General features: G+C 43.7%; 1 protein-coding gene across 2 annotated transcripts in view; it reads left to right on the forward strand.

Moving 5' to 3' along the window:
- The window catches only part of LMO2 (LIM domain only 2), a 40,593-nt gene that overhangs the window by 18,539 nt on the left and 5,465 nt on the right, over positions 1–16,589 (forward strand). The window contains exons 1-3 of one of the 2 annotated variants that reach the window (XM_071762578.1): positions 14,139–14,645; positions 14,748–14,925; positions 15,054–16,195. In XM_071762578.1, the coding sequence (XP_071618679.1) occupies positions 14,639–14,645; positions 14,748–14,925; positions 15,054–15,435 (567 nt within the window). In that variant the 5' untranslated portion in view covers positions 14,139–14,638 and the 3' untranslated portion in view covers positions 15,436–16,195. Of the gene's footprint in view, positions 1–14,138; positions 14,646–14,747; positions 14,926–15,053; positions 16,196–16,589 lie in introns of those variants that run through there. The other variant, XM_071762577.1, reaches the window with a different exon arrangement.

The following is a 16,589-nucleotide window of genomic DNA, read 5'->3' on the forward strand; positions in this document are numbered from 1 at the left end:
GCAAAACACATTTGCAGAAAAATACAACTGTGGGCAAGTCTAGACAAAGTTAGCATTCATTTTGCATTTGTGTGTGTACTTCATGTTTATTGCTTGGGGATGGGCTACGTGGTAGAAAAGTTTCCCCTCTGTATTGATCCGTTCACTTTTCTCTCTGTGAGGACATGTAAAACTTTTACTAAGGATGGTGATAATTTTCACAATCAGTTTGAACTTTGCTTCTGAAACAAGCAAAGCATTAAAAGAGGCTAATTCATAAAAAGATATTAAAATCTTGCACATGAAATTACTGTAGATCCAGGAATAAAAATGATAATTCAGAGACCAATGGAAAGCTCAATAATTTCTTATGAGAGGAGCAGATGAGCATCATCCTAAATAGCAGTAATATTTGTCCACCCATTGATTTTCCCTAAAGGACTGTTTCCTCAAGTAGCAAGAAAAGAAGCCAGACTTTACATCATCAGAAACTCATTCTCTGAGTATCCATGTGAGAATCAAGCAGGGATTCAAATATGAAAAGGGAGAAAATGCAGATTCCTTAAACTTTGAGTTTACAGAGTAAAAAGGGGAGGATCTCATTTCCTCCCATGTAAGACTGAAAAAGAAGAAGATTTGTAAACTGAAGTTAATATACGTTTCTATTGTGAAGGGAAATTGAAGTTCTCATATCATGGAAACACAGAGCCATAGAATGGTTTGGGTTGGAAGGACTTTAAAGATCATCTGGTGCCAAACCCCTGCCATGGGCAGGGACACCTCCCACCAGCCCAGGCTGCCCCAAGCCCCATCCAGCCAGGCCTTGAACACTTCCAGGGATGGAGCAGCTGCAGTTTCTCTGGGCAACTTATTCCAGTGTCTCACCACCCTCACAGAAAAGAATTTTTTTGTGTTCAGGATCTACCCAGAACCAAAAGAAGTGGGAGTTGAGCCCTTCCAGTCAAAAGTCTTCTCTCTTTCATCCCTATGAGTGTCTTAGACATTGCAGAATGACCTCATTTCATCCTTGGGAGCTGATGGCACGCTGCACAGGATCAGGTCTGGGAGCAGCAAGTCTGTCTGTGCTATGATGAATTCCCAGTTATAATGATTTGGAGAAAAATATTGTTCATGGGCTACATAAACAATTTTAATTGGCTTCGGCGCCCCAAATGTGCTTTTTTTTTTTTTTCTTGTTTGACTGCCAAGGTTGCTTTCTCGCTTGCTAATTATGTTTCATTTTAGCTTTCAGCAAAAACAGGAAATAAAGCATCCATTACTCGAATGACAACTTTTCAACAAGCCAGCATTTCAACATCCATTGTGTAATTTCCGACCTAAAGCCAGCTGGGGGCTAAGTGCCTTTAGAACCATATATCCCCTTTAACCATATATCCCTCCTAAAAAACAGGGCACAGTGTTAATGAGTCTGAAACACAGGCCAGAGATGTTTGCTGCTGCTACTCCTTGCCCCAAGAAACCCCCTCCCTAACATAAAGTTTCATGAATCCCACAGAAGAGCTTCTCAAGTAGTTTTTGCATCTCCTGTGGGCTGGCAGAGACTGACACCCATTTTCATGGTGTTTCTTTTCCTCTCTCTCATATGCAGTAGAAAGTTTCTTCTTCCAACAGAGACAGCTGGTAGGTGAAGTCAGTGCAGTGGGTCTTTAGTGTACATCTGCTCCTGATAAAAAAGGTGAAAGATGGAGGGAAGCTGGGAGCCATCAGCCATGTTTTGGGCAGCCTTTGGCATTATTGAGCCATCAGTCCAGTTCACTGGTTCATTTTCCTCACAGCTGTATTCAAACAAGCTCTGTGTGTCCTCAAAGAAAGTTCAGAAAAAATGCATTTGCAACTTTAAATGATCATCCTCCAGGTCAGTAGCCGTGGAACGTGGTCCAAACAAAGCATCTTCAAAACTGTGGTGTCAGATGTAGTATTTTCTTATGTAAACTCTCTGACATAAACACTGTGGATTTACCAAGTATATCTGCACATCAGACTGGTGAGGTTCTAGAAACAGATTAAAATGGAGTCTCTCCTCCCTTACAGGAAAATATGGTGGCATCAAGCCACATTACCAGGGTTGCACTGAAGAGCATGAGTGTTTTCCTTTTACATTTCTGTTTCTTTAGCCCTGATGCTGATTCTAAGCTGTGTTTGGTTTTTTTCTAACAAATCTTTTGGGTTAAATTTTATCCCCCCCCGAGATGCCCTGCCTTTTGTGGTTTCAGACCCTCTCAGAATAGATGCTGTGTACCATTTCTCAGCTCACGTGTGGAGACAAAGCTCTTATTCCTCTTGTTCAGCCAACTGAGCTATAATTGGCAAAGCAAGCAATAGGTATATACCACATCACGGGGGTGAATGAGGATGCCCTTTAAATTACCTATAAAACCCTTTGATTCAAACTGCTGATGTTGCCATAGGCAATTTGCTAAGCTTATTGATCATCTTCTGTTTAAATTAAAGTTTGATGTCCTGGAACAAGCTATTCAGCACTGAGAGCTAATGGGATGGGATGAGATACAGGGAGCAAGGGAAACACATGCTCACGGGGGAAATGGATTGTGGCAAAAAAGAAAAATTAAAAAAGAAGAGGGTTTTATGCTGAAGAGGTTCCATGGGTCAGTTGGCAATAAATATCAAGGTGATAAAAGAGTCCAGTGTGGATATTGAAGGTAAGGGTTGCTGCCTTGTAATTAAAGGAAAATGGGCAGCTTGTTAGAAAACTCTAATTTCAGAGAAAGGAGGTGAGAGAGAGAGTATTGTTCAGCTTAGTGATTTCTACCAGTAATTCAGGCTCCCCAAAGTTTTTTGTAAGTTAGGTTAGATGTGAGCTAGTACAGGGAAGAAGTGATAGGCTTCAGGTACACGTTAGCCAAAGAACTCTGAAGAGTTTGTCCCTAATAGCATCCCCTGGCTGTGTGTCTGTCAATCAATCTCACAGTCATTCATACTCAAGCAAAATAAAAGCTTTAGAAGGAAGGAAAATCAGGTTTTCATAAAGAATGAAATATACCTCACTGGAGCTGTACCCAGCAGGACTGAGGCTTTTTTTCCCCATGAAAATTTCACTTGATTTCATGGTCTTAGACTAATTTTTAAACTTCCAATCATTTTCATTGCACAAGACCACGCTTGTCCTAGCATTAATGAAACATACTCACTTGCAGAAGGAATATCAGGATAAATTCTATATTTGAGTTACCAAAGGTGTAACCAGAGCACAATTGAACTCATTTTAAACTCCAAAACTGTGAAATCAGCTTTCACATAGAAGAATTGAATCCTGCAGAGCTGTTAAGCAGAGGACCACCAGCAGCATGGTTTGAAAAGTCTTTCTGAGCCAGGATTTCTCTCTGAGCTGTAGCAGAAGCATCACAGTAGGACTGGAGTTGTAAAATGTGTGTATGTGGATGAAGACAATTTCTTCCTTACCCAAGAGGCAGGAGAACAACAGCTACTGCTAAGCTTGTGAGTGCAAGCTAGGAGTGTATGAAGACAGAGTAAATTTGCTCAAGACCTCATCCAACCTGGCCTTGACCACACCCAGGGAGGGGGCATCCCTAACTTCTCTGAGCAGTCTGTTTCAGAGTCTCACTACCCTCATACTAAAGAACTTCTTCCTAATATCCAGTCTGAACGTATTCTTCTTCAGTTTAAAACCATTTCCCTTTGTCCTGTCACTGGACACTTATGAAAAGCCCCTCTTCAGCCTTTCTGTAGGTTCCCTTCAGGTAATGGGTAGTTGCTACTTCCCTTCATCTAAACAGGTTTGCCTGGAAACCGTAGTGGAAATAAAAAATATAAGCTATTGGCTACCACATCACATGAAGTGGCATCATTCATAGTCCACTTCTGCTTGTGTGGCCCCTGGAAAAAAGTACCTGATTACTCCATACCTCACTTTACTGCTCCATATCCATCCTGTATCAATACAGCAACGGTGAGCTCTAAACCATTAACACTTCTGTCCTGCCAGAAATCAGAGAAACTCAGGGGCCAATATTTCATCTATTTTTCTGATACTGGTCTGAGATGCCCAGCATGACCCAACCACAGCCTAAGCTCCAGCCTGCAGATGTTTTACAGCCATCAAACCTTCACTGCTGATAAATTCAAGTCCGTACCCAGCAAGCTGCGGTGCCCGGGAAGAGCTATCGCAGGAAGCCATCTGTGCACAGGCAGCCTTTGCAGGAAACCCAGCCAGGCCAGCAGCCATTTATTATTATTATTTCTCTCCCTGACAGTTTTCTCCTTGACACTTTCCCTAAACGACACCAGGGAGGAAGCAAGTTGTCAATTGAAAATCATCACTTATTATTAGCCCTGGAATGCAAGGGACTCGAGTCAAGAAACCGGCACACAACAGATTTGCATTTCTTTCCTGTGGGCACAGTTAACAGGAAATCTATTTGAAATAGAAATAGATCAAAAAACTACAGTTGGTGCTTCTGGAATCATAGAATCTTTGAAAGGAAAAAACCTTTAAGATATTGAGGCCAAGCATCCAGCTTTTCCCGTCAAGGGTGATTTTTGTCTGGCCAGAAATTCGTGTTTCGGTGAATTCCGGAAAACGCAGAAGCTTTAGACAGAGGGTTGAAGAAAATGGAAAAAAGAATCAATTAGTGGACAAAGTGTGATAAAAACTTCAAACAAGTCACGCAAAAGCAATAATGCAGAATGTACCTGCAGGGAAAGCAAAGCTAATCCCACCTTCCAAATTAAAATGATGTCTTTTCCATGGCTAAATAATGACTGAAATGGCCATTAATTCTACAACACCCACAGGGCACTGCAGAGAAAATACAGAAAATTATGCTGATCTTGCAAACTATAATGTTGTTCATAACCATCATTGAAATACTGGAATTATCCCACCTTGGAAATATCTTTTCTCTACCCAGGCCGCTGGCTGTGTAATTTTTATAGTTCCTATTATGTAAAATAACCAAAATATCCTTATTCCCTGAGCAATTTCTATGTATAAAAATCTTCCTAGAACAAAACTGTAAATTTATTAAATAAATCTACAACCGGAAAAAACCCAAACCTATAAAATAAATTTTATCAATAACAGACTACAATACAAACTTTGGCTGCCTCAAGGAGAGGTAGAAGGAGAAATGAAGCCCAGCCAACATTGCAGTGTTGGCAAGAGCTCCTTGCACTGAATAATGCACCCTGCCAAAATTACACAAAATTTCACCCTGAGTAAGGCTGGAAGAAACTCCTCCAGAAAATGCTTAAGGTATAATCTGTGGCTACAAAACCAGTATTTTGCTGGTAAGGTTTAACAGTGCAGGCAAATATTCCCCCATTTAGGTCAGTCCCTACCTAGCAGGTAGTAAAGGAAATAAGACATCAGGAAGGCAGTGAGGAAATCCAGAAGTCCAACGGGAAATCTCCCAAAGCTGCCATTCCCCAGTCCATGGGAACACTGGGTGCCTCCCTGCAACAGCACCCACAGCCCTCACAGTGCAGAACAGCCCAGCTGCAGGGCATGGGGGGAGAAATTGTGCAAGAAACTCAATCGGCGCCGAAATGAGGAAGGAAATAATGTGTTAAATGATTTAATTTTCTAAGTTTGCTTTGTTCCTTACAGATAGACCTAGAATCGGAGCTGATTACAGTGCCTTGTTTTGATTAAGGGAGAGAGATCTAAGGCAGAGACATTTCTGTCTGTTTCAAAGAGTTTCCACATCTTGTATTTCATTTTCCTAGTGGGGTCAGGAATTCAAAGGACGTTTATCTGTCATTCTTTATAGCTCCAAAATGATTCCTGACGATGCTGGTTTAATGCTAGTCAGCTCCACTGACCTTACATTTCCTGCACTTCAATGGAATTACTCCAGATTTACACCACCAGTGCAAGTAGGTACATTTTATTCAATGCTAAGTGAATTTACAAGCTTTAAGAGGTGTGTGTATGTTTGTTCCTCTTCTTGGGGAGTTAGATGGAATTTATAGGGTGATCAAGTATTTTAGTTAGGTTTCAGCTCTACTTATTCCATCAGTCAGGTTTACCATGGAATGCAGCCAGAATTTGGAATTTAATGGGACAAGTGCAGTCTCAGGTGCACCCTGGGATGCTGTCAAGTTCTGGTGGCCCCCCTAAACCATCAGTCCTTCTGCCAGTGCCTGGCAAATCCTAGCACCACCCTACAGCCACGGGAGATTAAAGCAACATTTCTTTTGTACTGCCCAGTAATCTTTATGCTCAGTGGTAAAGTTAATGTACGGGGTTGTCATTCAACTCATTTCACGCCGGCTGCCAAAGAGCCTTCAGAGCACACAGAGGTTCTGTTGCTACCAGCCCAGAGCTGCTGATCTAGAAGCAAAAGCATCACACACCCATCCCTTCCTCCATTTCAGAGGATGTGCAGCCCAGAAAGCAATTGTTGGAGAGTGAATGCAATCACCCTCACTTCTAAATGAATCATTACAAAGAATCTGGGATGCCCAGTGCTCAGCCCTGTTGTGACTACTAGAAAGTACCTCCAACCCCCCCAAGTCTCCAGTTTTCAGAACTGCAACTTTCTTGAAGCTTGGGGAAAGGGGAAACAGGGGGAAATGTGTATTAGACAGCTCCATTCTTTAGAGAGTGTGTTGCTTTTAATAAGGACTGAAGACAGGCTCCCAGAGCCCATTGGTTGTTCCACATTCACATTCACTGGGAAGAGGAATTAGTTTCTGGCGAGCACACAGCCACTGGGTAATACAAAGGACGAGCTCCTTTCATCTCCTGCAGCAGCACAGCCATGTCCAGGCTTGTCAGAAGCTGCAGGAGGAGTGATGGCCTTGTTGCTGACAGCCTTCTAATTGGGTAGCAGAAAGCAGCTCTGAAGGAGGTGGTTGTGCCAACGAGTGTGGCTCGACACCAAGAGAGATCTGTTGAGGAACAGAGAGGGAGAGTCCAGCCACACTGCAGTGCTGGATGCTGGCCGAGCCTAGCAGGGCTTGGGCTTCACAACCAGCACAGCTTGATCCTGCTGAGGTTACCCAGAGCTGGTGGAAAGCTACAGCAGAGAAGAAGTTGTCTGACTGGCACCAGAAGCAATCAGAAGCAGATGGGCCAGCTGCTCTGCCAAAAAGAGGTCTCTGTCTCCTGGCAATGAGGCTTGAGCTCACAAATTGCCTGGAAGGGGGGAGATGCAGGAACTGCAAGCACTGGAAAGGGTCTACTTGCCATGGGTTTGTCCACTGATCCTCCAGTTCTCTCACTGTATCACATCACCACCAGCAATCCCAATGCTATTTGCTGCACAGTTGAGATCCAGACACCTAGATCCATCAGGACCTCCTGTGTCAGCCTCTGTCTGCTTCTCCCAAGATAAAATAAAGCAGAGCTGGCAAAACCCCTGTTGGAAAACATAAGCAACTTTCTAACACTGCTTTCACTGAAATAGTAACTGGAGATGCTGAATAATTCCACCTTGAGACCTTGGTGGAAGTCATCAGAGTGACCAAGTCAGTCAAGGCCAACTGATACGTATATGATACACATACAGTTGCTGCACCTATGTGTCACTGTACTGAGTTAACTCTGCAACTGACTCAATGAGGGATTGAAACCAGAGTTTAATTTAAAAATGTTCAGCCCCTATGGTCGTGGGATCAGATGCATGCTTAAATATACCTAAAAATAAAATAAAATAAATAACTCTCTGACTGAAATATCTGCAGAGAGCCTCTGGCTGGAGCAGAAAATGCAGAGAACCAGGCCCAAACTTTGTCAGGCTTTGCTCTTTTTCCTGCTGACCAGGAAGAGAAGCTGCAGCTTCATCATGAGAATTTAAGTAGTCAGAATGTAAGAAGTCAGAGTTGAAAGATCCCAAAAGGGGCTAAGAAACTAGGTTAGGTGTTAAGCTTGGGAAGAACCTCTACGATCATCAAGTCCAACTGTCAACCCAATACCACTAACCAACTAAACCTCCTCAAGTCCTACACACACACAGGTTTTCTTAACAACACCAGGGAGGGTGATTCCACCATCTGTCTGGGTAGCCTGTTCCAATGGCTGACCACTATTCCTGTAAAGAACTTTTTCCTAACATCCAATCTGAGCCTCCCCTGAATTTTCTGGCATAGAGAGGACACTAGACAATTCAGAGCCAGAGCATGCAGAGGTAGCAAATAATTTGGCCAAGAGTGGAGTGCAGCATGTTTCACTAACATCCGTGGTAACTGGAAATGTGCCCTTCCAATTTTCTCCTCTCCCCCCAGCCACAAAGGAAGAGCAGTCCAGTTATTTTTCAGACAGAATTAAGGCTGATGTTTACCATTATCACCCTGGTAACCCTCTTCTCATGACTACATTATGCAACATAATTATAAAGCTGCCTCAGCTCACAGGAGTTACTATTAAATGCACTCAGCTTTTTTTTATTCCCAAGGTCAAAGTTAATAATTAGGTGGCTCGTTTGACTATAACAGAACCTTGTTACATAGAAAAGAAGGAAATGATTTAAAGGATGCATTGGATATTCCAAGTGAGGACATTCCTGAGGAGTGTTGGAAGATCTGCTGAAGGTGGGCAAGTGAAGTAGAGTGAATGAGTGAACATGGAGTGGTCCAGCAGGCCAATCTATGGATGAAACTTGGGCAGACTCACAGTATGAAGCACATTAGATGAATTTCTATAAGGAATATGCAAAAGTCAGTGTTGGGATTTGAAGCTGAGCTACAGCTTGTGAAATGAAGAGGTGAACATGGCTTCTACACTTTTAATTTGAGTTGGTGGAACAATGGTGAACTGAGATGTTTGGTTTTCTTCTGGGAATTTTTTTCTGAAGGTCTGTGGTACTTGCACATGAAGCATAGTCCCTAGGTCATGCATTTTTGGGGTTGTTATGCATGTGCATTGGGGTGGGACAGCAGGAGGTCTCACTGTCCATGGCCACTCAATGGTACATCCAGAAATGTCAGAAAAATGTGGTGATTCACCTGGTTGGAGTTCAGAGGCTGGAAGATAAAGACAGAAAAAGTGAAACACACAAAGTCTTGCCTAAGACAGCTCTCTACTCAGTGACAGAGTGAAAAGCAAAGCTCATCTCTCCTATCTGCTGCCTTCTCATTAGACCACTCTGCCTCCTTGGTGGCACCAGGATGGTCAATGTAAAGGAGGTGACTCCAGACTTCCTCATTAGGTGTACCTCCTCTTAAATTCATTTGGGAAGATAATTGCTTTATTGCACGTTAAAGCCCCAGAAGGAATTAAAAGCAGAAATAACAACATTACCAGGGGACCAAGAGGACTGATGTATTCCTGGAATGATGAGAGACTTTCTGGGGCATTACCAGCTAGTGCCAAGGTTACGACATCTGCCTGCTGGCTCTCTCAGATGATAACATGAAACAGTGTGTTGGCTAGAGCCAGTGGTTATCTTGAAAAGCTCCTTTTGTTTGGGAAACAGCTTGGAAAGCAGCAAAATATGAAACTACATGACTTACAAGTCTGTATGCATCCCTGTGTGTTTACAAATCCATGCACATATGCACAGAGGAGTAATTATATACACACTGCAGAGACTTGCATGTGCAAATATATATATATACAAATATAAGTATAAATCTATCTACATGTATGTGTGTATATATATATATATATATATATATATATAAACAGGGAAGCCTCAGCTGGTTTCTGCATGGTCTCTGACTCCCTCTGAACTCGTCCCAGAGGGAATTGCTTTCCCAGCCACTGCTTATTTTCTAAACTAGAAGAATTTGCAGATCTGACTCAAACCCCATTTAGGTTCCTTGTTGTGTCTCCTCTGACGCTTCCAGGTTGGGATGAGATATTGGATACCAAATGAAAAACTATCCCCAGAGCCTTACTGGGGAGATTCCCAGTATTTTACATGGAAAAATGTGAAATCACTTGAAAGGACTTGACTGTAGAGAAGTAACCTTATGAAAACCATGACAAGATAATTGGATCTGGCTTGTGTGCAAGGCAGCAAGGGCTTTATAGGAGCAAAGGAAATCAATAAAAGAAGAGAGAGGAGATGGGGAGGGGGAATCTTTCACATTTTTACAGTCAAGTGTCCCTTAATCTGACTACCTGTAACTTACTTTTCATCATCCATGGTGTGACCCCCAGTCAGAGATTTCTGCTGACTATAAACACAGAGCTGGGTTGGGTGTTGGGGGTTTTTTTCATCTTTGTTCCTTGTTGAAGAAAATAAGGCAAAACAAAACTCTGTAACTATTCAGACTTCTTTATGCAGCAGGCTTTTTATCTAACCTCTGGACCTCACAGACCCAGGGCAAACCTCACTCTGAGTGTGGTTTTTATTGTTCTGGTTCATTTTCTTCCAAAATCAGAGGAAAGGTTAACCCCCAAAAAGAGAAGTATGTCCTTGGTCAGGAGTCTGTGTCCTCTGAATCATACTTAACCAAAACCCTCCAGAGTACATTAAAGTTGGTGCATGTGGTCATCACTAAGGGAAAACTCCTTGGCCTTGCTATCACCACTTCAATCCTCAGGAAAGTTAGAGAATAGGCTAGCTAGGAGCATGAAAAAAAAAAACAAACCAAAACCCAATGCTTGTCGAGGAGGCACAGAGAAGAACAGAAATTACTGGCTAAAAACCATTTCCAGATCCCTGAAAAGGCAATAAATAGTTTTGGTTTTCTTTTAATTATGTGGTAGTTTTCATGCTGCTAATATTACAATGTGGCAATCTAGGTAACTATTGATCTGGCCTTGAATCTCCAGTGGCATCATCAAATGTCCTCAGCAGTAGCTGGTTTATTGTCCTCCTCAAGTATTCTGTGTTCTTTAACAGAGGTCCAAATTATTCTCCTGTGTCAAATCTGTGCTCAAAAAATCCAAACCAGCCCAAACTTTCCATGTCTTTAGAGTCTCATCCAAAGGTCTGGCATGTCAAAGCTTCCAGTCCAGTGTGTGGTGGGAAGGAGGAGGATTCTTCCATTTTGCAAGTAGGTAAACTGAGGAATGCAGTTGAGCAGTAATTTTTTTTACAGCAAATGGTGGGACAGTGGTAGAACACAACCCAAATTACAGAAATCCTTATTTCTTTTTGCCACTTTTCAGGTTAATCATTCACCATTAGTCATGGTCCTGGCTTTTCAATCCCACAGAAAGCGTTAACAGAAAATCTAGGCCACCGTTGCTGAGATTTAATTCTTCTCTCTATGAAGAGACTTCAATCTTCATAAACTGCATTTTAGGCAACCAGCATTACTGGCTATTAAGGGCAGCAAAGTTAATCTTACTGAACACAGAATTCCCTAAATGAGGGTGACCTGAAATACTTCAATAGTATCCATAAGCTCTAGGGGGAATAAAGCCAGGATATATTAAAGAAATAAAGGTAGGAGCAACCTGAGACCGAGTGGTTATGATGATCCTCTGGCTTCCAAAACCAAGCTGAAAATACTCAGTGAGCCCAGGAGAGGATGTTTTTTTGGAAACAGGCACATTGAGCTATTTCTTTAGGTGACAGCACTCATAAAAACGACGCAGTTTTACAGCAAATGTTCTTACTAAGAAATACCTAAAAAAGTCCAGCCAACTTATTTGTGGCCCATTATTCCAAGCACTGAATGCAAAATGCAGTTAATAACAGCAGATTTGACCTCAACCATGCTGCAAGAATTAGTCTGTAGCGTGATCTTTATTAATAAAAGTTAATTGAAACCAAAACTCATCCCTCAGGATTTTCAATCAGCGAACACAAAAAAAAAAAAAAAAAAAAAAAAAAAAAAAAGCTGCACTAAAAAAGTGCTGGAAAATACAGCTTCAGAGAGAAAGGGACAATGGAAAGAAAAGCCCTCACTAAAAATAGTGCTGGTCTTTTTGTCCCTGTGCAGGAAATGTCGGCACCAACTATTCTAGCGCTGAATAAAGCTTTGTCTTAAGGAACATTATTCAGCAGGAGGCAAAAGTAAATCAACAGCCAGTTCTGCTGAGGGAAGTAAACATTTGCAGATGGGAAAATTGAGGCAAAGAGGTATTAAGGGAATTGCTGAAGGTGAAAAAAAGAAGTTGCTCTTGATTAGTGGTCATCTGTCCTGGTGGGACACAAGAGTTCTCAGCTGGAAGTATCATATTTCACTGTCCTGAGCGAGAGTTTATTATAGGTAAACCTAATTAAGAAAAATGGAATTGTCCCAGAAAAGTCTATTTCTATGATCCTCAAAGGTGCAAGAAGATCCAGCTCATGGTTAGCATTATGAGGACCTTCTTGCTGGGTTTTTCATTGCAAATCCAGCACAGGAATGTGAAGAAAAGGCACTTCCAGAATGCCACTGGGGCAAACCCTCCCTAGCAGCTTGATTTACACCCATGAGCCCAGGACAGCAGCTTCTTGGCAGCTTCTGTTCATCTTCTGCCACTGTAGCACCTGCAAAGGCAGGGTTTGGGTTAGTTTGAAGCCCAGCCTGATGCATGGTTTTACCTGGTGTCTTTGCTTTGTGTTTTTTTCAAGATACCCTGACAACATTAATACTCATGTCACATTTTCTGATCACTCTTGGTCTGAGCAACCAAGTTGGAGCCCTGTCCTGTTAAGCACAATGGAGCAACACATTTATTATGCTATTACTAGCAAATTGAGTGCTTTTTTTCACTTTTCTTAGCTCATGACTTTGCCTGTCATCTCACCTGCATCGGTCAGAGAGAAAACAAGAAATAATCTTGCAGTTTTAATTACAGTTGGTTTAGGTGAGGGGACAGGTGGTGTGATCATGGGGTGATCCCTGCAGTATCACACATACTGTGCTTAAAGATCTGCCTTATATTAGGAACATTTGTTCTGGATCTGACTGGAAAAAAAAGACAATAAAATGGACAAAAATTGTCCCCTTTAACATCTTTATCACATGCTCTTCCACTAGTTTCCTGCAGATTAAGTCTTTATGCATATTTTTATCCACCTTTAAGTATAATTTTTAATTTTTTTAAGCTAACAACGAACTTCCTAGAAGATCTTTTTGTTTGTTTGAGGCAGGAGGAAGGGGGAATATGGGGTGTATTGCAATAGTTTAATTATTCAGAGTTCTGGAGAGGTTTATGTTTTACTTTTCTGTTCACAGTGTAAATACATAAGAAATTAAATAGCCTTCATATAGTTCAGTCCTGTCTACATAATATAACATAACATAACATAACATAACATAACATAACATAACATAACATAACATAAGAGTCTTTTCCTTTAACCAAAGTAAGAGTGACTGTCATACTGTAATAGCTTGAAATACATTGGAAATAATGTTTTTAAAGAATAAGAAAGATGTGTTATAATGACCAGTGATGGCTCTAAAGTATTGTGGGAGCTGGGTTCAAAGCCCCTTGAAATGAATAACAGTCCTTCTGCTGACATTCCTGATCTTTGAATCGGGCTCATTAATGTATTGCAGATATTATATCCCTAGCTGCCAAAAAGCTGGAAAAAAAAAATAGACTGTAGTCATAAAAATAGACATCAAATACATTTCTCTTCTGAGAATTAATATAGGAGTCAAGTATTTCTACTATTCACTAGTGCTTTATAACAGATATTTTCTTACTCTTTTGAAAGGAATTAAGAGGGCCAGCAGTTCATCTCATCCAGAACTCTGCCTCCAGCAGTGCCCAGTATCTGATGCCACAGGGACTGGGAAATGCTCGGATTGCTGTAATAGTCTTCACCCTGGCACTGTAAATCCATCCTTTCCGGGATGTGCTGTGCTGATGGAGAGGAGGAAGGGTGGGAGGGGAAATAAGAGATATTTGAGCACGACGTTCCCATCTTTAGCTTCTCTGTGATTAATTACCAGTCGATACTTTGTACTCTCCGGCTTTTATAGCTCATTAACATCAAACAGTGACAAGATGTAAATTTATTATATTGCTTGCCAAGAACTAGGGATTGTCTAGGAGACCCCAGTAAATGTTCAGTAGGGGATGTACATGAAACACAGTTTAGTTGACCAGTTTGAATCCTGGTTAGAAAAATAGTAACACTTAGCTTCTTTTCCTTTTTCCAAAGTACTGTACAAAAATAGACGTCTGTGTGGGCATGTGCATGGAAGAGAAGGAGAGAGACTGGTGACGATTGCTTTGGTCCTGTGTGGAGCTGAGTAGAACCAGGCACTTGGCTTTTTCCAGCTCTTGGGATTATTTTCAGGTTGCCTACCTACCTGAGCACCCCTGTCCCCCCAGAAAGTGTTCTTAAATGCCCTTGTAAGAGGAAAATGCAGCGTCAGCTCCCAGCCCTGGCTCCGGGCAGCTCCAGCTCTGTCTCTTTAAGAAACCCAACGAGTCGTGATGCTGCTGTTTGTATTGCTAAATCCCCAGGAGTCCAGTTAAGAAACGGGCAGCTGTCTCTTTAAGTGTGATTTCCTTCTATTGTATTTGAATCGTGATCAGGAAAAAGGAAATGAAACCAGAGACCCGGGGCTGAGCCACGGACTAATCATAATAATAATGCTCCTGCTTTCCCCATCTGCAGCACATCCACCGGGCTCCAGAGCATGTTCAGAGCTGCCCAGGCAGAGAGCCTGAGCCCAGCCCAGGGAGCTCCGGGCTGAGGTAGCGGTGGCAGCCGAACCAGCCGCTTCCCAGCCGGAGCCGGAGCCGCCGCCGGAGCCGCGGCCGCGGGAGGTGCTCCGCCGGCCGGGGAGGAGGAGGAGCGCGGCGGGGATGGGAGGTGAGAATCGGCGGGGAGCCCCGCAGCCCCGGTGGTGGTGGAGCAGCAGAAGCAGCCCCAGCCCATATTTCTCTTTCTCTCTCTCTCTCTTTGGTATTGCAGGAGGAAATCCTGTGAATGTCATTGGGGGGCGGAGGGGGAACTCAGCTGGTGAGAAGGCTTCGAGAGCAGACAGCCTGTGCGGGGGCAGCGGGGGCAGATCCCACCACAGGCACGCTACAAAGGAACAATCCCTGCCAATGTCATCGGCCATCGAGAGGAAAAGCCTCGATCCTTCCGAGTAAGTGGCCTTTTTTTCTTCCCGGCTCCCACCCCATCAACCCACCCCTCTCTCTCTCCGTGAGCCTCTCGGTGCCCGCTCACATCCTCCCCACCGGAGCCAGTTCACCGGCATTGTGTGCCCGGCAGACCCTTTCTGGCGGAGCGGACTTCGGCATCGGCCCCCGCCGCTTCTTCATCACCACCACCCGTCCCCCAGTCCCCGCTTGGTCGTGCCGGCGGAGCCGTACCGGGGGTAGCGGGCACCAAGCACCGGGGGACACCGAGAACCGGGAGGCAGCGGGCACCGGGAGGCAGCGGGCACCGGGAGGCACCGAGAACCGGGAGGCAGCGGGCACGGGGGGCACCTGGCACGGAGTACCGGGGGAAGCGGGCACAGGAGGCAGCGGCACCGAGCACCGGGGAGCACCGAGCACCGGTGTCCGGGCAGCCCCAGCCCCCGCCACCTCCTCTGTTGCGGCCCCCGGGGGGAATGTTGGCAGCGGGGTTTGGGGAGGTTGTAGGTAGATGAGAGCCCCCCAAGTTGTGGGAAAGACCAGCCGGGAACAGGCTCCGGGGGCAGAGAGGCGGCAAAGCACCGCAAACAACCCCCAGAGCCTCGGGCAGGGCGTTTTCCACACGCTCATCCCAGACCGGGGTTCTGGGAAGGGCTCGGGAGAAGGAGAGCATCCCGCTTCCCAACGCTGAAGGTGACTGTCATGTGAAGGGACCCTCTGTGCCCCATCCTTGGTCTGCTCGATTCGCTTTAGTCGATTGTAGTGGAAGGTCAGAGCTGTTATCTGCGGGTGCCCAACTTCCACATTTTCAGAATGAAACTTTCAAGGGCTTGTAAAAACTGTTTTGGTGGGGGCAGGGTGTTCTGCAAAAGGGCACGGAGAAAGGCTTGATTGATGGGATATGGAAGATGAGAATTTCCCTCCCTGGGCTTCCCACTCGGGGAAGGGACCAGGTCCCCCTGTCCTGCTCCTGGCTTTTGGGCTGTGCTCCACAGCTCTCAGCAGAGGCACTGTAACTCTGCATCAGAACAGAGTCATTTCAGCCCTGCACATGGTAAGAACTGCAGTTCTCCTTGTCTGGGATCATAAGAGAGAAAAGAAAAAAAAAATTCTAAAATCTCCTTTTTCAGATAGCACTTAAAACATCACTCTTAATAAACTTGAGTCATTCATGACTTATTTCCTGTGAGATACGGAAAATGCCATTGCTTGAAGCCCTGAGTGAACACATGGGAACTGTTTCTTTAGGGGATTAAATCAATTGATTCCATGTCACACCTGATGTTTTATATGTTACATCTTCTCTTATTTTATCCCTTTTTATAAAGAAATGATAATCCAGTCTCCGAGGTTTGTGACGTCCAGGTTTCAACAACCAAGTTTCATTAATCTTTATTTATTTCCCTACCTTGCGTTCTAGGGACTTGACTGCTGGCTTAGAGATCAAAAAACTAATGCATAAAGCAGCAGTTCTCTCAGTGTAAACATCCTCCAGGCTGTTCCGGAGTTTAGGGCTTTGAGAGACCTGGCTTGGGATTCCTTGAACACCCATCAGATGGAATATTTTGGGGTGCACCTGAAGTTTCAAATAAGGGATAAGAAAGGATAATAATGCCTGTTTCTATCTAGCAGAAGGCTCTCAGAACTTGTCAGAGTGGAGCCCACACAT

This window comes from Heliangelus exortis, chromosome 18 (assembly GCF_036169615.1).
Source record: "Heliangelus exortis chromosome 18, bHelExo1.hap1, whole genome shotgun sequence".
Lineage (NCBI taxonomy): Eukaryota > Metazoa > Chordata > Aves > Apodiformes > Trochilidae > Heliangelus > Heliangelus exortis.